We start from the raw sequence: 24,258 nt of genomic DNA on the forward strand, positions 1-24,258 counted from the left end.
CTGAAAATACCGACAATTAGTATTACCGGCAGTGCTGTCTGCATTACAGTGCGGAAAGTTATCCCCTTGCCTCTTGACTACCCTGGAGGTCTTTACATGACCCCAAAAACTTTTACCATTAGGACACCAATTGGGATTTCTTCTAAATATATTTATTGACCCTTATTAATAATACTATGGATGTCGGGTATTAGATTATACAGACTGTCCAGGAGCTGAGCAGCTGTAATAGCCACGGGGATTGCACTGTATTATACATCAGAGACCCGGCAGTAATACCCACGATCAGTGCCCGCAGTGATCACAGGCATTAAGGCCTCCGTTGTCTTGTCTGGCATATCCCTGTATTACAGGCTCCTCTATGCGGCCTGTAATAGAACTGCCCATATTATACAATGCATTGTGTTGTATTAGCATCGTGATGGGTTATATTAATAATAATGAGGTTCAAGACCTCTAGGAAGGCCAAAAAAAGGGAAATGTAGAAATCATTTTTAACAAATATAAAAAAAAATTCATATCACCCCCTTTTCTTAGAAGACCTAACGTCCACATTAGGTATCCCTGTGTCTGAAATTACCGGTGTGCCGCCTTATATTGCTGTTTTACTTCCCATAGAAATTTGACTAAAAAGCAATAGACATTATCCATGATGTAACTAAAAAGTACAACTTGCTCCACAAAAACCAAGCCCTATGCATCCCCATACATGGAGATATGAAAAAGTTACAAGTGTCAGAATATGGCGGCTGCAAGAGTCTATTTTTTTGTACAGTGAACGACTGAAAATGAAAACCCATAAGAATATCGCACAAATGCAGATTTTTTCCAATTCCACCCCATTCAGTATCTTTTCCAGCTTCCCAGTACATTGTACAGAATAATAAATGGTAACATTACAAAATACAATCTGTCCCCCAGACAAAGTACATTAATCCCTCATACGGCTCTGTGAACGGAAAAATAATAAAGTTTTAGGGTTTGGAAGGCGGAGAGTCAAAAATGAAAATTGTGGCGAGAAGGGGTTAAAGGGGTTATGCCATAAAAAGTATTTATCCTATATCCATATGATAGATTGCAAATACCTGATCGGCGGGGTCTGACTCCTGACACCCTCCGATCCTGACAATGGGGTGTGTTATTCCCCAATGCACATTCATTCTGACTGCAGCTTGTAGGTCGGTTGGTGGACGGACAATACCGGCTTCCTATTCACAACAATGGGAGCACCGGAGATAGCCAATCGCTTTACTTCAGCTATTTCTGATGCTCCTCCCGAACCGTATGGGGGCGTCATCCACCACATGACAGGTCTACATTCTGCCTGGTTGGGGTCTCTGCAGTCAGACCCCACCAATCAGGTATTCTATGGGTAATACTTTCCTGGTATTTCCCCTTTAATGACCCGGTAGAGGGTTTGTAGACTTTCTAATACACAATATAAGAGTCCGTTCTGTATTCGGAATAACTAGATTTAGTAGATTTGTAGATTGTTAGATATCTCATTACTTGTTACTGACACTGTTGTGTATAAGAAATCCTCATATGGTGATTTGGTCACTATTGTGCGACATGTCTCGGTAATTACAATATCTCACTAATAAAATAATAATTGTTTTGTTTAAAAAAATTCTGTTTCCTTTTGCAGGCGGTGACTGGATGAGCGGCTCCATAGACACCCCCCGAATATAAAGGAGAAGATCATCACAGATTGGTACAAGAAGACCTGGACGTAGACTGGGGAAATCTTTTCTGGTTCTGAACCATGAGCTCAGACATGAAACCTAATCCTTCCATACATGAGGAAACTGACAGGGATGAAAAAACATTTCCATGTCCTGAATGTGGGAAACATTTTAGCAGAAAAGCACATGTTGAAGATCATATAAGAACCCACACAGGAGAGAAGCCATTCTCATGCCCAGAATGTGGGAAATGTTTTACAAGTTCAAACAATCTCCAAATACATCAGAGAACTCACACAGGAGAGAAGCCATATTCATGTTGTGAATGTGGAAAATGTTTTAACCAAAAATCGTATCTTACAAAACATCTGAAAGTTCACATTGCAGATAACACTTTTTCTTGCTCAGAATGTGGGAAATGTTTTACCCGAGAAAGTAATCTTAAGAGACATGAGAGAACTCACACAGGAGAGAAGCCATATTCATGCTCAGAATGTGGAAAATGTTTTAGCCAACATGGTAATCTTAAGAGTCATGAGAGAACTCACACAGGAGAGAAGCCATATTCATGCTCAGAATGTGGAAATTGTTTTAGCTGCAAATCAAGCCTTGTAGATCATGAGAGAACTCACACAGGAGAGAAGCCATATTCATGCTCAGAATGTGGAAATTGTTTTAGCTGCAAATCAAGCCTTGTAGATCATGAGAGAACTCACACAGGAGAGAAGCCTTTTTCATGCTCAGAATGTGGGAAATGTTTTAGCAAACAAAGACATCTTAAGAGACATGAGAGAATTCACACAGGAGAGAAGCCATATTCATGCTCAGAATGTGGGAAATGTTTTAGCCAACAAAGTCATCTTAAGACACATGAGAGAACTCACACAGGAGAGAAGCCATATTTATGTTCTGAATGTGGGAAATGTTTTAACCTACAAAATAACCTTAAGAGACATGAGAGAAGAAGTCACAAAACAAGAACAATTCCCCAGTAAAGTGTAACCAGTAAGATGTCACTGCCGGTATTTCTGTACATAGGTATCATGAACTATGTGACCCTGATATAAAGTATATTTACCAGCCATTACTACACCCAGAGTCGCCTTCCAGGAATCTTCATCGTCTCTTCTTTACAGAACTGCTTTCCTTCAGATACACTCGGAGGTTTTCTTACATGAACTGCTCAATTCAGATCCAGAAGAAACTAGAACTAGAAATCTTGACTCTTTTACAGCGGCATTATTTTATCCTCCTGGCTGTGTGAGGAGTCAGACCCCGCTGATCTGATATTGATGACCCCCCTGATACATGAGCCATCAGTCTATAACCTGCAGGACACCTCTAGTTTGGACCTTTAGGACTGAGCGGTTTCCCATTAATGTCGCTGTAGGAGGGCTTAGTTTTTTGTGCAGGTTGTATTTTTTAGTAGTAACATTTCAGGATAGATGGAATTTATTGATGAACTTTTATTAAATGTAACAACAATTTCACCATTTACCATGTGACATAAATAATGTTTTCCCTTTATGATGATGTCGCTGCGATTATGGGGACAAATATGTAGAAATGTTTTTGTTTTATGTTTTGCAACTTTTTCAGAATAAAGAAACTTTGATAACAATTTGTCGCTGCTTTTTAAGAGCCAAAACTAAAACATAATTCTGTCACTGTATTCCTATGGGGCTTGTGTTTTGTAGGAGCAGATGTAGTTTTATAGGTAACATTATGGGGCACAGGGGGCTTCTTACTTACAGGCTGTGGACACCTTTGTACATGAGAAACCAATAAACACATATTGTCCTAAGACAATGGACCAGGCCCGGTCACATTTACCATCATTTACACCAGATTACTGACATGAGCTATGAGCTGGGGTAGATTTCAGCACGGTCTATATCCACCTCCTTGGCTACCAGGACAGACATCAATGCTTGTGGTACATCCCAATACAAACACCAGACGTCAGTGTCACATTGGAGTCAGCACTTATTGAATAGAATTCCAGGAAATCTTATTTTTCATGGCCCAAAGAAAACAAGACTAATAAGTCTACAGGGAATAATCTGCGGCAGGTTCTCATGAAGGCCGGATTCATATCGCTGTAATATGGAGATATTCAACCAGACATATAACATCCTCAAGTCCTGTAACAATTGTGGGATTTATTACCTGCCGGCACTGAATGGGTCATGAGACCGGGCGTCAGAATGGGATCTGGGAATATTTGTGATCGGGGTGGATTTGTTTAGAATACATCCCATGTGCGGGGCCCCAGAGCAGGAGGGGCCGATATTTACTCATCCATCGTCCTGGCCCCCACTTCAGCTCCAGGAAGCTCCATACACTTCTTATGTTGGGGCCAGTAAAGGGGGGTTATACTGTGTGCAGCAGTCCTATGTATAATATGGAGGGGCGCATTGTAGGGAGTTTGGCATTCTGCTGCTTCACTATTTTATCCACATTTTTTGACTTGCACATGGGGGCGGTTCTGGTAAAGAGGGGGTGTGGCCTAATCACTTATTTGTTGTTTTTTTTTTAATTCAAAAGAGTTTTATTGGGGTTTTCAAATTTTACAGAAGAAAAAGCATAAGAACGTTTTCATGAAATAACAATATTCTTGAAGCGAACAATGTTCACGTAGGTGACAGAGAAAAGCGAATATTGAGCATCAATATACTAATGGTCAGAAAAGTCACTACGGCTTCGAACCCCGACACTGGCTTACAGGCACTTCTAGACACTATTGAGGAGTTTGGCAGGTTTTCAAACTATAAAATAAACTTAGATAAATGTGACGTCTTGAATATTTCACTACCCTCTTCTAGACAAGCGCTCTTGGCTAAATCTCTCCCCCTTCGGTGGGCAAACTCCTCGATTAAGTATTTGGGAGTGAGGATTCCCCGCTCTGTATCTGAGTTGTACAGCCTAAATTTTACTACACTGATACAAGATATCCAGTCCCAACTGAAGTCCTATGATATTCCTCTGATATCCTGGCTAGGTAGGCGTAACTTGCTGCAAACATATATTACTCCTAAAATCTCATATGTTCTCAGAATGCTGCCTATTTTACTGCCCTCGTCCTTTTTTGCAACTTTACGCTCTCTGTTTACGAAATTCCTATGGAAAGGTAAAAGACCCCGGTTATCTTACTCTGCTCTATGTAGGCGCAAACAGGAAGGAGGCTTAAATGTCCCAGATTTACAACACACCTACGAAGCCATCCAATTGCACTTATGGACTGAACTTGCTACAACCCCGCCTGAGTCCTCTCTGGGTAGACTCTTAACGACTACGTATGGTCCCTATTTTCTGGCAGACTTGTGGTCTTCGACTTCTTCTAAGCGGAAAAGTAGAAATATTTCTGTGCGTGATGCTGTTCTGGGAGGTGCCCTACAGACGTGGGAAAAATCTAGACAAAGGATTGCTGCAGCTCCTTCCCTTTGTCTCCCGGCAGCACTGATACCTGAATGCCTTCCGGAGATTGCTCGACTCTTGGAGGATTTTTGGATGCAGCTTCTTAAGGTTCCTCTGGCGTCCTTCTGTGAGCAGGGAGGCATGCCTTCTCCAGAAGAACTCTCACAAACACCTGCTTTCGCTGACAGACGGAAAGTCCTCACCTTTCTTCATGTCTCCCATTACGCCACCTGCAAACGTCTCTTTGATTCAATTCTGGACTGGAAGAGAGGCCCTACGCCTTATGAGCAAATGTACTTTTTAGCGAGCACTAAGAAGTTTAAGGTCGCTACCTTTTTCCACAAAATAATTAGGCCTCCAACTACTACTAAACCCTTCTTTATCAATAGCTGGGAATTGGACTTGGGGGTTACGCTTACTGATGACATGGTGAAATTGGTTCTTGCCAGGTCTCACGGGATTTCCACATGTGTTAGGCTCCAAGAAAACCACTATAAATTGCTATCACGGTGGTATCGTTCTCCCTCCTGGTTACATTCCCATGGCCTATTAGACTCAGATCTCTGTTGGCGGTGCAGCGGGGCTAGTGGAACTCTGTTACATATCTGGTGGACTTGCCCATCCATTCGGCAGTATTGGTCTGCTGTGGAATCGAAGATCAAGTCACTTGGATTCGACACTTTTGAACTTACACCTTCCATGCTTATTTTGTTTACGCCAATGCCACGACTACAGCCACACGCACAGACTCTGATATACCACCTACTTTCAGCCGCAAAACTACAAATCCCCTTACTATGGAAATCTTCACAAGTGCCCGTTTTTGCCCACTGGCTTGCAAAAGCCAATCAAATTGCGAGATTTGAAGAAATGCTGAGTAGGACCAAGAGAAATCATAAGGTCTTTGTGAAGGTTTGGTCTCCCTGGTTAGAAAATCGTTAATACATCACAAGCAATAGATGAGCGGTCCTTCCTGTTTGTGCCTATTACAATCTGAGGTATTATGTTATGATCTGGTATAATGTGAAATTTTGGTTTACTACTACGATTTCGATTCCCCCCCCCCCCTTTTTTCCTTTTGTCTCTCTCTCTTGTCTCTTTTCTCCCTCCTTTTTTCTTCTTTTCTTTCTCCTTGTCGATATGTGTCTGTTGTTGTTCAAAATTTTTTTATAAATGTTTATTGAACTCCAGATTCCTTTGTTACTTGCTGCTTGGGATGTCGGTGTGAGTTGCGCCTCCACCTCTCTCCTAGTTTGATTTCAATGCTATCTGTTGTTATCTTTGCTCTTGTTCAATAAACTTTGAATTAAAAAAAAAGAAAAGTCACTACGGCTATGAGTTAGCAAACACAAATAAATCTGAACAAAACATAAATGTAGTAAGTGAAAGAGGTGGGGTGAAAAGGATGGGAGGAGGTGGTGAAGGGGAGTGAGTAGAGGAAAGGGCAAGATGAAGGAAAGGGTAAAGGAAGTGGGTATGGAGTATGGGCAAGAACTATGAATGTAAGCTGGTGAGCCTATGAGAAATGACTAGTACATCACGACAAAGTTTACTGTAAGCAGTCAGTAGAGGTTGTTCGATGGTCCAGGGTCCAGGACGGCTCAGGCTGAGAGAGAGGACTTTCTGTAGGAGATCCAAGGAGACCAGATTTCTACAAAGCGGTTGTGGGTCCTTGAGGACCAGCTCAGAAGCTCTTCCAGTCGGGCAATTTCTTGTACCGTTGTCTCCCAAAGTGCGATGGGAGGTGGAGTTTGCTGATGCCAGAATCTTGGGATCAAAAGTTTTGCCGCAGCGAGGAGGAAGGTGGTAAGTCGGTCTTTTACTGGGGAGTACAATTTATTCCGTAATTGTAAAAATACAATCTCCGGAGATATGACCAAGGAGTGTCCACTGATTTTCCTAATCCTGTCCTGTATCTCTCGCCAGAAGGGTTTAATTGCTGGGCAAGTCCACCATAGATGGAGGTATGAGCCCTCACTCGCCAAACATCTCCAACATTTCGCCTCATTGGATAGGCCTTTCTGGAGGATCCAATCTGGCGTTCTGTACTATCTGGATACAAGTTTGAAGGCATTCTCCTGTAATCTGACACATCTGGAAAATCCCTGAGAGGCCAGCAGGATCTGTTCCACATCTTCATCTGAGAGAGTTACATTCAATTCTCTCTCCCAGCTGGTGATGTATGCCGGTCTATAAATAGTGGGTGGAGAAACATGTCTATGTAAAAATACTGAAATTTTACGCAACATCTTGGTCTTTGACAGCAGCATCTTTTCAAAATTCGTCAGCTCCCCTCGCAGGCGAAAGGCCTCATTAAATCTCGACATGCAATGCTGAACATGGGCTTTATGGAAAAAAGTCAAATCCCGGTTGGTGTCGGGGGAAGACAGATCCAAGTTCAGTGTTCTTGTATTCCTGTCCCAGAGCTCTCTCAACCGTAAATTCAGGGTTGCCGGCCATCTCATGGCTAAATGTCTTTTATCTGAGTCTAACAACGCTGGGAGTAGGCTCGCAGGCAAGAGTGGAGAGGGGGCTGGGGCAAGTTCTGGACGCAACTCTTTCCAAGTGTCTATAGCTCCTCTCAGAAGTGGGTTCATAGCTTTGTTGGAGGTTCTAGCAGAAGACAAGCACCAAAGATCTCTCTGGAGGGAAGTGGAAAGTGGATACGTTTCAGCCTTAATTGGAAAGAGCAGGTGAGCCCACCATCTCAATTGGTTTGCTTTGTAATACCGTGACATGTCTGGCAAACCAATGCCTCCTTGCGATTTGCTTTTCACCAGTAATGACCAGGCTAGCCTAGGCGGTTTACGATTCCAGATGAATCTCGAAAACATCTTCTTGAGGGAAGTAAAAAAGTCTTTTGGTAAGAAGATCGGCAACATGGCCATAAAATAGAGAATCTTTGGGATCAGGTACGTCTGTATTAAGTTTTTCTTCCCGAACCATGAGAGCGGTAGGGAATGATAGTTATCTAGATCTTTGCTAAGTGACCTTAATAGAGGAGTAAAATTATTTTCATAGAGATCTTCGATCCGAGGTGTGAGTCGTACTCCTAGATATTTCACGGAGGAGGCAGTCCATTGGAAGGGTGAATCTTTCATTAACTCTCGAGCCTTAGCTGTCCCTAGGGAAACGTTGAGCACTTCAGATTTATCCAGGTTGGCCTTGTACCTGGAAACAGTGCCAAACTTCTCCAATGTTTCAGTCAGAGCCTGTAATCCCTCTCTTGGGTTCGTGACTACGAAGAGAACATCATCGTTGAAAGCCGTTGCGGACGTGACCACTTCACCGGTAGTCATTCCCTCTATTCTGGGGTCTTGTCGGACTGTATGGAGAAGAGTCTCTAGAACTAGGATAAACAACGTGGGTGACAATGGGCAGCCCTGTCTCGTCCCGTTCGTGATACGGAAAGTGTCCGACAGGATCCCGTTAATTTTCAATCTGGCATGAGGTTCCGTGTATAAAGAAAAAATAGCTTCAACAATGGCAGCGGGAAAGCCGAATTTCAGCAGAGTGTTCCTCATAAAGCCCCAGTCCACTCTGTCAAAGGCTTTCTCCGCATCGACTCCTAATAAGACTAATGGGATATTGCTTTTCTTAGCTTTATAGATGATGGGGAGGAGTCGGGCGGTATTATCTCAGCCTTCTCTGCCCTGAACGAACCCTGACTGTTCATTATTAATCAAATCGGGGATCAGAGGCCGCATGCGAGATGCCAGAAGTTTTACCATATCTTAAGGTCTAGGTTGAGGAGCGAGATGGGGCGGTAATTACCGCAAAGTGTGAGATCTCTGCCCTCTTTCTGTATCAATGTTACATGTGCTTCCTGTGTTTGGGTGGGCAATTTACCTCCTTTCAATAAGGTATTACACATAAGGGCCATGTGCGGTAGCAAAATTTTTTGAAAGCGTTTGTAATAGATCAACGGAAGACCGTCAGGTCCTGGACTCTTTCCAGCTGGAAAGCTATTTGAGACTGTCAGCAGTTCTTTGGCAGAGATTGGGTGTAGTAGGGAGGAAGCATCTGTGTGCTTCACCATAGGCAATGACAGCTTAGCCAGGAACTCTTCAGTCAACATTTGTTTGGACCGTTGGTAGGCTTCTGAGTCTGTATCTTTCAAGTTGTAGAGGCTCGTGTAATAGCGCACAAATTCTGACGCAATCTCTGACGTCTGCGAAACAAGTTTCCCTTCTTTTGTCTTGATTCCTGAGATGTAAGATCGTTTTTTCGCTTTATGTATGAGAAAGGACATCAGACGGCTGCCATTATCCCCGTGCGCATAGATGAGTTTCTTGAATTGAAGATGATGTTTTGCAGATCTCACATTCAGCACATCTAAAAGCTCCTCCCTGTAGGCAGTGAGTTCGGACTGAGTTGCCTCGGCTATTGACTTCTTGTGTGACCTCTCAAGTCTGGCGATGTTTTGTAGAATGTCATCTAACCTTTTCTGGTTTTCCTTCTTAATTTTGGAGGACAACGAGATAATAACGCCTCTCATATAGGCTTTGTGAGCCTCACACACTATTTGTGAATCAACATCCTGCGTCACATTCCGTTCAAAATATTCCGAAAGGTGTTTGGCTAAAAAAATCAAAGTGTGTTTCAGAGTCCGGTATAGATTCATTTAACCTCCACATCCATTGTCATATTGGAATTTGTTGTAGTTCAATCGTGATCGAGACGGGAGCGTGGTCCGATATAGTGAGGGATCCAATCTTGGCATGAGAGGACAATGGCAATAATTCCTTTGAGATAAATATATAGTCGATACGATGGTAGGAGTTCGCTGGATGGGAGAAGAAAGAGTAGTCTTTTGTCTTGGGGTGGAGTGACCGCCATGCAACTAAAAGTTCTAAGTTCTGTAGTGCTTTATTAATGGCGCCAAGAGATCCTTGAGAAAGGAGGGCTGTTGATGCAGAAGAATCTAAGAGATGATTCAAAGCAATATTAAGGTCACCTCCCAAGATAATCGGTCCTTCTCGGAATAGGCCAAGTGTCTGTAGGATCTTGACAATCCAGGATGTCTGATTCTTATTGGGTGCGTACACACAGGCCAATGTGTACGGTAGTGATGCAATCTTGCCTTTCAAAAACAAAGCCCTGCCTTCGGGGTCTCTGTACACTTGCGAGCAGAGGAATGGCACATTGTTCCTAATCAGGATAGAAACTCCTTTGGATGCTGATTGTGGGTGGGTGGCGTGAAAGTGTTGCGTAAAGTCTTTAGATGGGAGTTTGGGTATCTTTTCACCTTTAAAGTGTGTTTCTTGCAGAAAGGCGAGATCTACTTTCCATCGTCTAAGTAAGAGAAGGACGTGCTGCCTTTTATTCGGGGAATTCAGTCCATTCACATTGAGTGTCAAGGAATTAAGGAGCGCGGCCCTTGGACGCTGGACGTCTGAACTATCATCAGTGGGTGACATCATAGTTCAAGATGGCTTGACACAATGCCGTGTTCTCCAGTCTTAACGAAAAAGAAAAGAAAGGGGAGGGGGGTAGGAAAAGAAGAAAAACTGGGCAGAAACAGTGTTAGGCAAGGATATAATAATACTCCTTTAAGTCTATACAACAATATAAGACTATGCAATCTAAGGCAAAACGCTATTCTGCAACAATAACCTGCCCAAGGACAGTACTAATTCAATACACTGAGAGTAAGGTAATGTGAGTAACGTCTCGTATGGCAATAAGAACAGTATCATCAGTGATGCGTAGCACAACCTAGGATAGCAATGGTAAGTAAATGGTATGATAAAACAGATATTAATCTCAAATACTTATAACATTTGAAAACATCACTTGTAAGTAGAATAGTAAATGCCCCGATATAACATGTCAGGTGAGGAATGTCCACTCTCTCAAGCAAGTTAGCAAATGTCCAGAATGTTAATGAGAGAGCATACTATTCATAACTTACAGTTTCTCTAACGGGATTGTAGCTACTGACCAGAATCATGAAGAGAACAAGTAAGGAGGAGAACAATCAGAAGGAGAGCATGGACCGTGTAGATGTCAGCGGGTCCTCCTTCTCTGGTCTGGGGTGCGTTGAAGCTGACGTCGGATTCTTGGGGATCTGAAACGGCCTGAAGTGTAGGGGGCCTCCATGGCCCTAGCGCCAGATTGTGTGGGCAAATCATCAGCAACTGGTAACCATGAAGGGATCGGGATGGGCTCAATGTCCAGTAATTGCCAGGCAGCATCAAGGTCCCTCGGGGTGAAGATGTTAATTTTCCTGCCGTTCTTTAGAATGGAGAGACTAAAGGGGAACAGCAACGCATATTGTAGTTTGTGGATTTTCAGAGCTTCAAGAAGAGGCCTTAGAACTCTCCTTTTCTGGAGCGTGGCTGGAGCTAAATCCTGGAATGTTTGGATAGATGCATCTTCATATGACAGTCCTTGAGTGTCTCTCGCTGCTCTCAAGATTAAGTGGGGTGTGCTGATGAGAGAAGGCCGCATATTACATCCCTGGGAGGGTCATCAGCATCTGGCTTTGGACGTATAGCCCTATGTACCCTTTTGATTTCCATGGAGGTAATTGCTTCATCCCCCAGTAACAATTTGAAAATAGACATAGAGATAGCAGGGAGAGAGTCTGGCGGATGTTTTTCGGGTAGTCCCCTAATGCGCGTACATTACGCCTTCTATTCCTATTTTCTAAATCTTCAAGAAGTAAATATGATTTATTAAGGTGTTCAGAATGTGAATCAACCCTTCTCGAGAGGATTGTAGTGGTCTTTGTTGCTGTTGCATGTTGGGCCTCCAGGGCATCTACCCTTGAGCTCATAGCCTTAATATCCGCGCGCAGGTCAGCAAATTCCTTGAGCATAGGCGCCATAGCTTGGGAGAGTGCCTCCTTTAGGAAGTCTTTGGTGATCAACACAGGTAAAATATCCATTAAAGGGTTTACACTAGGCACCTCTCCTTCCGTCTCCTTAGCTGCACTGAAGGCTTCTGGTTGAGGTTTGCCCACAGCGGCAGAACCCTGAGGAGGGCGTTTCGTTAAAAATTTTTGCATATCTGTATCAGATGGTGGGGCTTTCACTTGTTGTGATGAATCAACAACCGTATCACGTCCTATTTTAACCATTGTCTTGGCAAAGATAGCTATAATAAGTGCAGATGCACGCAAGTGTGAGCGGGGTCTACATACCCGGCGAAGTAATTCACCAGAGGAATAGAATGGTATAGTAAGAAAAGCAACTTCTTGCAGTCACCAGGCTTGTAACAGAGTCTAATGCCTATTGCACATAAGTAGCTCAGGCAACAGAGGGTAAGCAGGTAACTCAAACAACAGGGATAGGAGCAGTTCCACAATGGCTACCTTGGAAAAAGAATAGTGTTCCTTGTTCCCTAAATATGACAATAGTCAGTATTCTTCATCAGGGGAAGTATCCCTCTCTGGAGCCAATATGGAGTCTCTGGAGTGGCAGATGTCAGCAGTAATGTCTCTGGGGTCCGGCAGGTCTGTATGTGCAAAGCACCAGTAATTAGATCTATAGTGCAAAGGTCAAGTCCGGTGCTCCTAGGAAATGGAGAGTGAACAGGGGTCAAATAGCAATAACAATTGTAGTCTTTTTTTTTTTTTGTTTCAGTGATTTTTATTAAGAATTTTTTCAACACAAACAACATACAAATAGAAACATAGACATGTATACATATATCTAAGTACCCACAGCATTACGTTAGCAGTACAAGATAAACAGCAGATATATGTATTGTCACGGAGCAAAGGTATACGTCTTCCTCCGGATGGTCTTTTGAATCAACAGGGACGCAAGAGGTCGGGAGACAACAGCAATTTATTGTAATCCACAAAGTTAGTAGCCGGCGGCGGTCACATCAACCGTAATAACAATAAGTCCACAGAAGTCACAATCCAATGATAGCTTTGGTTCCTTGGTCCTGTAACTAAATTCTGGCTCTCTGCAGAGCTGTGCACAGGCCGGCTAACACATACTAACTGCAGCTACAACTATATACTAAAACTGTTACACCTATATCTGTGGGTGGGAAGGGCTGAGTCACAGATCCTTCCCCCCTCACCTATACCAAGGAGAGCAGACTCCCTGTCTACTATGGACAATGCACCATCCAACATTTTCTTGGAGACACTGATCAGATTATCTCCACCCATTGTCCTCACTGGTCCTCACTAGTTAGAGGTATTTGCATACAATGTGCTAACACACTAGACCCTAATCAGCCAACTACACACTGATGTTTACAACAGGTTAGAGAATACATTCCACATGAAATATATATTACACATTGCCTATTGCCGGACTCTAACCATCCCGTGACAACCCCTCCCCCTCTCAAAACATGTGCATGACACAATTGGCCTACACAGGTAAATTGGGGAATGCACAACAGTCTCTATAGCTCATATGTCCTCCTGCCGGGATAACCCATCCGCGTTCTGGTGTTGGCTCCCTCGGCGGTACTGAATGGTAAAGTTGTAGAGTTGAAGGGCTGGCATCTGGCAAAAAATCCGGTCGATCCATGTTGGCGTCTCTCTGAGCTTGGCTTCGGGTCACTGCTCCCACAAAGTGGCACTGTAGATTTCCAACATCGTTGCCTAACAGAACATCGGCCGGCAGCCCGCTCATCACACCAATTGTGCATCGTTTTGGTCCATAACCATAGTCGAGTTCCACGGTAGCTTTAGGAATACGTTTCCGAGTACCTCCTGCCAACTCGATAGAAAGGCCAGGGCCCTCCTCTAGGGCCTCGGGTCGCACAACTCGGGGGTCCGCTACCGTTAGGAAAGCTCCCGAGTCCCGGAATCCAACAACTGTTCGGCCATCCAGTAGGACCTCCTGCAAGTGCTTCCTCTGAAGGTTTGCGGGATGTGTGGCGGAAGGCTGAATCCCATAGACCCCTGGAGGTGGAACAGATGTGTCATTCATGGAGTCATCTGGAAATGGGGCCAAACTTTCTGTCCTAGGAGTGGTTCCCAGGTAGTGAATAGGCCGGGATGCCACGGTGGCCCGTGCCCCCATGTTAACAGGGCAACTAGCTTGCAAATGTCCAGGCCGCCCGCACCCAAAACATCTGCGCTCTAGCATTCTTCCAGTAGGTCGTTGTCTAGGGACAGGGTTGTTCATAGCTGGAGGCCGATGGGCTGGGGCAGGGGTAGAGGGGGAATTGTAATCCTGAGGCCGGGCACGAAAGGTGGTTGGCTGGCTGAAGGGTGTCTGGCGGACTGTGGTAGTTTTCCGCTCCTCTGCAAACAACCTCTTCCACTGCGGCTTGATGGTCAGGCCCTCATCTGCAAGAGAAGCAGCTTGCTCAACTGTGGCTGGGTTCCGTTCCAGCACCCACTCACGGATCTCAGCGGGGCACTGGGAAAAGAACTGTTCCTTAAGTATGACTTGGAGGATCTTATCGACTGTGACAGCCTCCTCTCCTTCTAGCCAGCGCTTGCAGCCTTGCTTCAACTTGTGGGCGAACATGTGGAAGGAGCTTCCCCCATTGTAAGACAAAGAGCGGAACTGAACTCGGTAGGTCTCTGGAGTGACTGCATAATACTTCTGCACCGCTCTTTTAATGGCCTCATAGTCCCGCTGATCACTAGGGTCCATGGCTCTGAGAGCTTCCGCAGCCCCATCTCGTAGGTGCCCCACCAGATACCGGACCCAATCCTTCTCTGGGACTTCCATCAGGTGGCACTGGTGTTCGAAGTCCTGAAAATATCCATCAACATCCCCAGCCGCTTCCTCAAAGGTCTTGAAGTGTTTATGGGAGACATATGGTGGTTCTCTCACTGTTGGGCTGGGGGTCGACGTTTGATTATAATTCCTCATAGTTATCTCAGCCATTCGCATTTCATGCGCCATTCTTTCCTTTTCATGCGCCATTCTCTGTTCCTCCTTCTCCGTTTCCTGAGCCCTCTGTAACGCTCTACTCCTTTGCTCTGCAGTTGCTCCTAGCCCCAGCACTGCCAATTCCTCCTCATACAAAACAACCCATCTGCTCTTTTGGGTCTGTACCTGCCACTCCTGTATCTCTACTGTCTCCTGGGGGCAGCCCTCCTCATGGTCGCTTTGCAGGGTCATCTCCTCCAGTGCCTCGATCAGTTGCTCTTTCGTTCTTCCCTGGTAACTCAGGTTTAGTTCCCGGGCCCTTACTTGTAGACTTGCCATAGTCCAGTTCCTGTATTCTGAGGTTGTGGCTCCATTAATCGCTGGGCTGCTGTAGTCCATCTCGCTATCCGCTGTTGATCCCACCGCTGCCAACCAGTTGTCACGGAGCAAAGGTATACGTCTTCCTCCGGATGGTCTTTTGAATCAACAGGGACGCAAGAGGTCGGGAGACAACAGCAATTTATTGTAATCCACAAAGTTAGTAGCCGGCGGCGGTCACATCAACCGTAATAACAATAAGTCCACAGAAGTCACAATCCAATGATAGCTTTGGTTCCTTGGTCCTGTAACTAAATTCTGGCTCTCTGCAGAGCTGTGCACAGGCCGGCTAACACATACTAACTGCAGCTACAACTATATACTAAAACTGTTACACCTATATCTGTGGGTGGGAAGGGCTGAGTCACAGATCCTTCCCCCCTCACCTATACCAAGGAGAGCAGACTCCCTGTCTACTATGGACAATGCACCATCCAACATTTTCTTGGAGACACTGATCAGATTATCTCCACCCATTGTCCTCACTGGTCCTCACTAGTTAGAGGTATTTGCATACAATGTGCTAACACACTAGACCCTAATCAGCCAACTACACACTGATGTTTACAACAGGTTAGAGAATACATTCCACATGAAATATATATTACACATTGCCTATTGCCGGACTCTAACCATCCCGTGACATGTATAGTGACAAAAAAGCCCATAAAAAGCCATAAAAGAGAACAGAAGGAAGGTACAGGTCAAGCAAAACAATTATTACAATGCAGTCCCAAATTTCAGGGACGATATCAGAAAGAGAAGAATCTCTGGTCAGAAGATGTCTCAAGGTCATACAAAATATTTTGATTTAGACCACGGTTTCCACACTTGCAAAAAGGAATGGTAAGAGTGATTTCCTAATGCAATAATACTTTCATATTTAAATGTAGTGTTCACTATATCTATTAAGGCCGAAAGATTTGGAGTCGAATTGGATTTCCATCTTTGAAATATCAAAATTTGTGCCATCGTTAAAAGTTTGCAAAAGAGACGTTTATATGGTTTGATAGTACTAGGTATATGCAATAGCAATATTCCTAAAGATGGAGTCGGGGTCAACCTGCAGTGGAACAGATCAGAAAGCAGTGTAAACACTGCATGCCAATATGGAATGATGAGTAGGCATTGCCAAATCATATGAAAAAAGGTCCCTACATCCCCACATGATCTCCAGCATGACCCAGGAGTGGAAGGATACATTTTTTGTAAAGTCGATGGAGAGTAATACCAACGTAAGCGTACTTTAATTGCAGTTTCAATATGTGAGCTACACATTAGGGAAGAGTGTATCAAGCGAAAAGATTGACACCAGTCTTCCGCAGAAAAAGTTTTTTTAAGGTCTCGTTCCCAATATCTAAAAGGAGGCGATTTATAAAACTCCAAGACCTCACCTAATAAATTATACAAGAAACGTAAGCCCTTCATTTTTTTTGAGACATAGGTTATTACTCTATTGCAATAAGGCACAGGTGGTACCGGAATCTTAGTTAAGAAATGGGAGATTTGTATATATTTATAATAATGATGTGGAGGCAAACCAAATTTTTGTTGCAACGCTGGAAAGTGTAATAAGTTATCACTTTCATCATATAGCTGAGAAAGATAAACGATCCCCAATTTTTCCCATGAGGATACCTCTAAATCAGCAATCAACCATGACAACGTTGATAAGGGAGTAGTAGATGGAAGCCAATGAACATGAGAGGAGGCCTCCGCATGCATAAGAGACCAAGATTTGAGGGAGGCTATCATAGTAGGAGAGAGTGCTTTCGGTGGCAATACATTCCAAAAAGGAAGCAGAAGCAGATCTCTAAGTCTGCCAGGATAAATATAAGCCTGTTCAATTTGAATCCAAGGAATATCAGTATCTGCATTCCACCACCCCGAACATTGGGCGGTTAAGGTAGCTAAATAATAATTGCGGATATTAGGAACTCCCAGTCCCCCAGCCAGTTTATGTTTGAATAAAGGACCTCTACATATCCGAGGCCTCCTCCCATTCCATACATAACAGGAAATCACTCTTTGAATAGAGATGAGCGAACAGTGTTCTATCGAACTTATGTTCGATCGGATATTAGGCTGTTCGGCATGTTCGAATCGAATCGAACACCGCGTGGTAAAGTGCGCCATTACTCGATTCCCCTCCCACCTTCCCTGGCGCCTTTTTTGCTCCAATAACAGCACAGGGTAGGTGGGACAGGAACTACGACACCGGTGACGTTGAAAAAAGTAGGAAAAACCCATTGGCTGCCGAAAACATGTGACCTCTGATTGAAAAGAACAGCGCCGCCCAGGTTCGCGTCATTCTGAGCTTGCAATTCACCGGGGACGGAGGTTTCCGTCCAGCTAGCTAGGGCTTAGATTCTGGGTAGGCAGGGACAGGCTAGGATAGGAAGGAGAAGACAACCAACAGCTCTTATAAGAGCTAAATTCCAGGGAGAAGCTTGTCAGTGTAACGTGGCACTGACGGGCTCAATCGCCGCAACCCAGCTTTCCCAGGATCCTGAATGGAATACACTGACAGTGTATTCCCGTATACCCCATATATACCCCCGATACCCGTTCCAACGGTGTGTCCCCCCCCACCTTCACCTCAGAAATACCCTGCAAGTCCCCTAGCAATAGAATTGGGGCAATATACACCCACTATTTTTGCTACTGCCATATAGTGCCATTGTCTGACTGGGAATTCAAAGAATATATTGGGGTTACAAATACCCTTATTTCTTGCTACTGCCATATAGTGCCATTGTCTGACTGGGAATTCAAAGAATATATTGGGGTTACGTGCACCCACAATTTTTGCTACTGGTATATAGTGCCAGTTTCTGAGTGGAAATTCCCCAAATAATTTGGGGATTCATTCACCCTACATCTCAGGCTCTTGCCATATTCACCCAGGTTGTCAGTGCTGCACCAGCTCGTTCCCAGACAGCTCGGCCCGAAAAACACATTACCTATATAGAGGATTTGGACAATGAAGACAACATGTTCTAAATCTAATGTCTGCACCTTCTCCAGAATTAAAATAAAGGCAGCGTTTAACTTTCAAATAGCACTGCACAAAGGAAGATCTTATCAGCTTGTCTCATGACATGCTACTAAAAAGTGTCATTTGTGTATTTTAATGTAAATATAGTTGTATAAGCTTTTTGGGTTTTAGGCACTGCCAAGTTATTTATTACCACCCGCTCCCTTATAATGATGATGACGCCAAAGTCACTGTGGGTGTTCAGAGCTCACAGCTTTGGTTGACATTTGTCTTGCTCTCTGTCGGTACCAGCTGTCTTTTTGGATACCGTAAAGTTATGTTGACTTTATTAACAGCTATAGAAGCTTTAGCCAGGTTGTGACGGTGTGTAACCCTAACAACACTAAGTGGGATACACATTAATAGTCAGTCTATGTACGCTAAACATATCACTGAAGTAATTTTTTTTCCCTCTCCCCTAATATAAGAAAGGAACAGACATTAGACCTAGACCGGGGTTCGAGGCTTGTAAAAATCCAGTATTATTTGTTCTTCATAATGTGAAATATGTGTTGAAAAGCAACCCAAGATGAAGTCAGCCATGTGTGCCAGTGTGTTACTTGGCATGCCTTTGCTGGCCCCAACTGTAAGGGTCACTCTCCATTTCCTCCATTTTCCACTCCCCTTCACACCATTTGTGGTGAAGCAATGGGATGCACTGAAGTGCACCCTCTAGCCTCGTGTGGGACAGGGACATCAGATGCCACTCCAACCCCCTCGTCTTCCTCCGCCAGCCAACGGTGCGAAGATGAGAGGAGTGTGCTCTGAATGTTTTCTGCCTAGCAGAGGCTAGTTCTCACTTACGAAAATGGCCCCACTTTGACCTGTATATCATGCACAATGGTGTAGGTTTCAAAGAAACATGGCACCAACAAGTTGAAAAACGTGGGCCATGCGTGGACCGTGTTTGAGTCTGGCAAGCTCCAGATCTGCTACCAGGTTCCAGCCATTATCACAGGCGCAAAAATGCCAGGCCCCAGGTGTAGCAGGGAAAAAAAAAAAGCCATCTCAGCCAGGATGGTATCCCTGACCTCGGAGGCACTGTGCTGTCTGTCCCCCAAGCTGATCAGTTTCAGCACGGCCTGCTGACATCTCCCCACGCCAGTGTTACAGTGTTTGCCGCTAGTAGCTGGGGTGGAGGTTGCAGCATCGTAGGGTTTCAGTCTACTCCTGCCATGAATTTTGGCCTGGGAGAGGAGATAGGCCACCCCAGTTTGCACCCGGGGACCAGACTCCACCACATTCACCCTGCCTGTCATTAAAGATAAGCACTGCAGCATCCCTGACCACAGGCGCTTGTCCATGTGTCGGTGGTCAAGTGGACCTTGCAGCAAAGCGCAGAGCTCTGGGCCCGACTGATGTTATGGGACACATGCAGGCGCAAGGCAGGGACAGCACACCAAGAGAAGTAGTAACGGCTAGGCCCAGCATAGGGAGGTGCCCCAGCTGCCATCTGCTGACGGAAGGCCTGGGTATCCAGAAGCATAAACAAACACCAACATCTCCAGGGCCAGCAGTTTATCGATGAGGCTGTTAAAGGCTTGGGCATGGGGGTAGGTTGTGTTGTACTTCTGCCTGCAATGAAAAGCTTGGGAGATGTGGAGTGGCTGGGAAGAGGCGCATGATGGTGCAGGGCAAAAGGGCGCATGAGGGTGAACTCCCCAATGTGTCAGAGATAGGTGTGTAGGTGTCCTTGCATCATATACTTGCACCATACTTGGCTTTGGAAGTTAATTTTGTGCCAAAAAGTGGTTAAGACAGTGATACCTCAGCTACTCCCGTTACACTGTCTATTGACAACTCCAGCACTGAAATTACCACCTTTGGAAGTGGACCACCACTTCTAAGATCCCAAAGGAAGCAGGCAAGAGATGTGCAGTGCAGAAAAAAAGATGAGAAAATAAGTGTAGGCAGTAGAGCACAGAGGGATTGGAGAGGACAGATCTGGTGTCGGCCAGGTATTCCCACAACATGCGCCTATACTTGTCCCTCCTGGTGACACTAGGCCCCTGAGTGGCAGTAATTTGTCCAGGGGGGCCATTAACGTGTTCCAGACCTAGGAATAAGTCTTCCAACAGGGTAGAGTTTTGCATGCCTTTGCTTCTACCCACTGTTTTTGTTGAATTAGCTTCCCTCCACATCTACACTGCTTTAGCCCCTAAACATCACCCCAGTTTATGCCTTTGCTTCTACCCTGTTTTTTTGTTGAATTAGCTTCCCTCCACATCTACACTGCTTTAGCCCCTAAACATCACCCCAGTTTATGCCTCTGCTTTTACCCCCAGTTTTTTATGCTTAGCTTGCCTCCACTTCCACACTGCTTTTGCCCCTACACATTACCCCTATCCATGCCTGTGCCTCTAGCCATAACTCTGCCACCCATGGAAACTCATGGTGCAGAAAGTGAGGGAGCTGACTCTGAGGAACCCTTGGGTTTTGTAGCTGGTACTCCATCAAAGGTCTCTGCTGCTCACACACCCTGCTCAACATACGGTATCTAGGGTTAGAGCATGTGGTGACCTCGCACAACAGTAGGTGCTTCAGGCAGATGTAGGCCTTGCTGGAGTGTATTGCGGCTAGCTCCAGGTACTGTAGACTTGGGAAAGTGGGTGTCCAAGTGCCGCACTTTCACCCTTAGCTCAGCTAATTTGGGGTATGTTTTTAAAAATCGTTGCACCACTAGATTGAACACGTGGGCCAGGCATGAAACGTGTTGGAGGCTGGCAAGCTCCAGAGCCCTCCAACAAGACAAAAAAGCCTGGCCCCAGGGGCAGCGGGGATAAACAAATTGCCATCTCATCCAGGATGGCATCCCTGACCTCAGAGGCAGTGTGCTGTCCGTCCCCCAAGCTGATGAGCTTCAGACCGGCCTGCTAACGTCTCCCCACACCAGTGTTGCAGCGTTTCCAGCTCGTAGCTGGGGTCAATCTAACAGCGGAGGAGGAGGGTGGTGTTTCAGCCCTCCTCCCAGGAATGTTGTGTGGGGAGACAAGTCAGTCTACCACATTTTGCGACCCGGTCCATGCCTCAAGTACATTCAACCACTGTGCCAAGATTAAAAGTTAGCGTCCCTGTCCGCATGCACTTGTCCATTCATAGCTGGTCACGTGGAACTTTTGGGCAAAGCGCTGAACTTAGGGACCGCCTCATGTTTGGGGAAAAGTGCTGGTGTGGACGGCACAGTGAGGTGGCGCAGTAGCCAGCAGGCCCAAAAAGGGCAGAGTGTCCACAAGCCGGGACCCCAACATCTCCTGGGCCAGAATTTTTGAGATGAGGCCGTTGAAGCCTTGGGCATGTGGGTGGGTTGTGCTGTACTTTAGCCTGGAATGAAAGGCCTGGGAGATGGGGAGTCGCATTGCAAAGTGTGTAAACCACACTCAGTTTGTCCTCGACCTATACATTTAGAAATTATCTCCCCCAGCGAGGAACGTGGCCTCGATGGGGGAATTTTTCTAAGGAAGCTAGAAAAGAGGGCATCTTGGGCCTTGCTGGCTCAGGTCTAGCTTCTGTCATGCAGCTGTCTTCTGCCTCTGGACATCCCTTTGCCTCTAGCCACCTTTTTCCCTGCTTAGCTTGCCTCCACATCCACACTGCTTTTGCCCCTAGACATCACCCCAGTCCATGCCTTAGCTTGTACCCCCAGTTTTTGCTGCTTAGCTTGCCTCCACATCCACACTGCTTTTGCCCCTAGACATCACCCCAGTCCATGCCTTAGCTTGTACCCCCAGTTTTTGCTGCTTAGCTTGCCTTCACATCCACACTGCTTTTGCCCCTAGACAGCATCCCTATCCATGCCTCTGCCCCTAGCCATAACTCTGCCACCCCTGGAAACTCATGGTGCAGAAACTTTGGGAGCTGACTTTGAGGAACACTTGGGTTTTGTAGATGGAACTCCATCAAAGGTCTGTGCAGCTCACACACCCTGCTCAAGATATGGTATTGTAGGGTTTCAGCGTGTGTGAATGACGGACAACAGCCTGTGTTTGGACAGATGTAGGCCTTGCTAGAGTGTTTTTAGGCTAGCAGCGACTCCTGTACACTTGCAAAAGTGGGCGCACAAGCGCCGCATTTTCAACAGTAGCTTCGGTACATTTGGGTATGTTTTCAAAAAACGTTGCACCACTAGGTTAGACGTGGGCCAAACATGGAACGTGTTGGAGGCTGGCAAGCTCCAGAGCCGCTACCAGGTTCCAGCCATTATCACAGGCGTAAAAATGCCAGGCCCCAGGTGTAGCAGGGAAAAAAAAAAGCCATCTCAGCCAGGATGGCATCCCTGACCTCGGAGGCACTGTGCTGTCTGTCCCCCAAGCTGATGAGCTTCAGCACGGCCTGCTGACGTCTCCCCACACCAGTGTTTTAGCGTTTGCCGCTAGTAGCTGGGGTGGAGGTTGCAGCGTCGTAGGGTTTCAGTCTACTCCTGCCATGAATTTTGGCCTGGGAGAGGAGATAGGGTACCTCAGTTTGCACCCCGGGACCAGACTCCACCACATTCACCCTGCCTGTCCTTAAAGATAAGCAGCATCCCTGACCACATGCGCTTGTCCAAGTGTCGGTGGTCAAGTGGACCTTGCAGCAAAGCGCGGAACTAAGGGCCCACCTGATGTTGAGTGACACGTGCTGGTGCAAGGCGGGGACGCCACACCGGGAGAAGTTGTGACGGCTAGGGACGGCATAGTGAGGTGCCACAGTTGCCATCAGGTCCGGGAAGGCGGGATTTTCAACAAGCCGGAACGCCAACATCTCCTGGGCCAGCAGTTTAGCGATGTTGGCGTTCTAGGCTTGCGTGGGTGGGTGGTTAGCGGTGTATTTCTGCCGGCGCTCCAATGTCTGAGAGATGGTGGGTTGTTGTAAAGAAGCGCCTGATGGTGCCTTTGATGGTGCAGGAGAAGGAGATAAGACAGAAACGGGGAGGATGAGGGAGAAGTCAACAAAGTGGCGGAGGCAGATGAAGTGATATCCTGGCTCGTCCTCTGGAGTGCATCGCCAGCACTGTGAGCAGAGGCAGTGGCATGAACGGCGGGCGATGTTTGTCCTGTCGTTGCTGCCTGCCACTGATTCCAGTGCTTGGATTCCAAATGATGGTGCATTGAAGTGGTGGACAGGTTGCTCTTCTCAGGGCCCCTACTCGATTTCAAGAGGCAAATTGTGTAGACGACACTATATCTGTCCTCGGCGCATTCCTTGAAAAAACTCTACACCTTCGAGAAACGTGCCCTCGATGGGGGAGTTTTTCTGGGCTGGGTACAAAAAAGAACATCTTCGGACATTCCGGGTCTGGCCTGGCTTCGGCGAAGCTGTTGACCTCTGCCTCTAGCTACCCTTTTTGGTGCTGCACCTGCCTCAACATCCACACTACTTTCCCAGCTTGACATCCGCCTTGTCCAGGTGGGGTCGGTGTCCTCGTCGTCCACCACCTCCTCTTCCAACTCCTGTCTCGCCTCCTCCTCCTGCACAATGCGCATGTCAACTGGCTGCCCTGACAGCAACTGCGTCTCATCGTCGTCGATGAGGGTGGGTTGCTGGTCATCCGCCACCAAATCGACCGGAGTTTGGAGGAGACTGTAGTGTTTGAGCATCTGGACACAGATACTCGTCTGTTAGGTCCGTGGAATCGCGAAATGGAGGGGCAGGTTGCGGTACAGTCAAAGGAAGGGAGAACAGCTCTGGGGAGCAGGGACAGGTGGGGTTATTGTTCTGGGAAGATTGGGAATTTTGGGTGGAAGGAGGACAAGACTGTTGGGTAAGAGGAGGTAGAGGCTGACTGGCTGGTGGACAATGTGCTTTAAGCGTTATCCGACAGCCATTGCAAGACCTGTTCCTGGTTCTCGGGCCTACTAAGGCTACTAAGGTTAATGTTGAACTTTTGTGCAAAGTGCAGAACTTAGGGCTCGCCTGATGTTAAGGGACACACGCTGGTACAAGGCTCAACTCACCCTAA

General features: G+C 46.0%; 1 protein-coding gene across 1 annotated transcript in view; it reads left to right on the forward strand.

Moving 5' to 3' along the window:
• The window catches only part of LOC142194227 (uncharacterized), a 270,460-nt gene that overhangs the window by 13,690 nt on the left and 232,512 nt on the right, over positions 1-24,258 (forward strand). Inside the window, 1 exon segment of the mRNA XM_075263244.1 lies at positions 1,864-2,583. Within this exon segment, the coding sequence (XP_075119345.1) occupies positions 1,864-2,583 (720 nt within the window).

This window comes from Leptodactylus fuscus, chromosome 2 (genome assembly GCF_031893055.1).
Source record: "Leptodactylus fuscus isolate aLepFus1 chromosome 2, aLepFus1.hap2, whole genome shotgun sequence".
NCBI classification, from domain to species: domain Eukaryota; kingdom Metazoa; phylum Chordata; class Amphibia; order Anura; family Leptodactylidae; genus Leptodactylus; species Leptodactylus fuscus.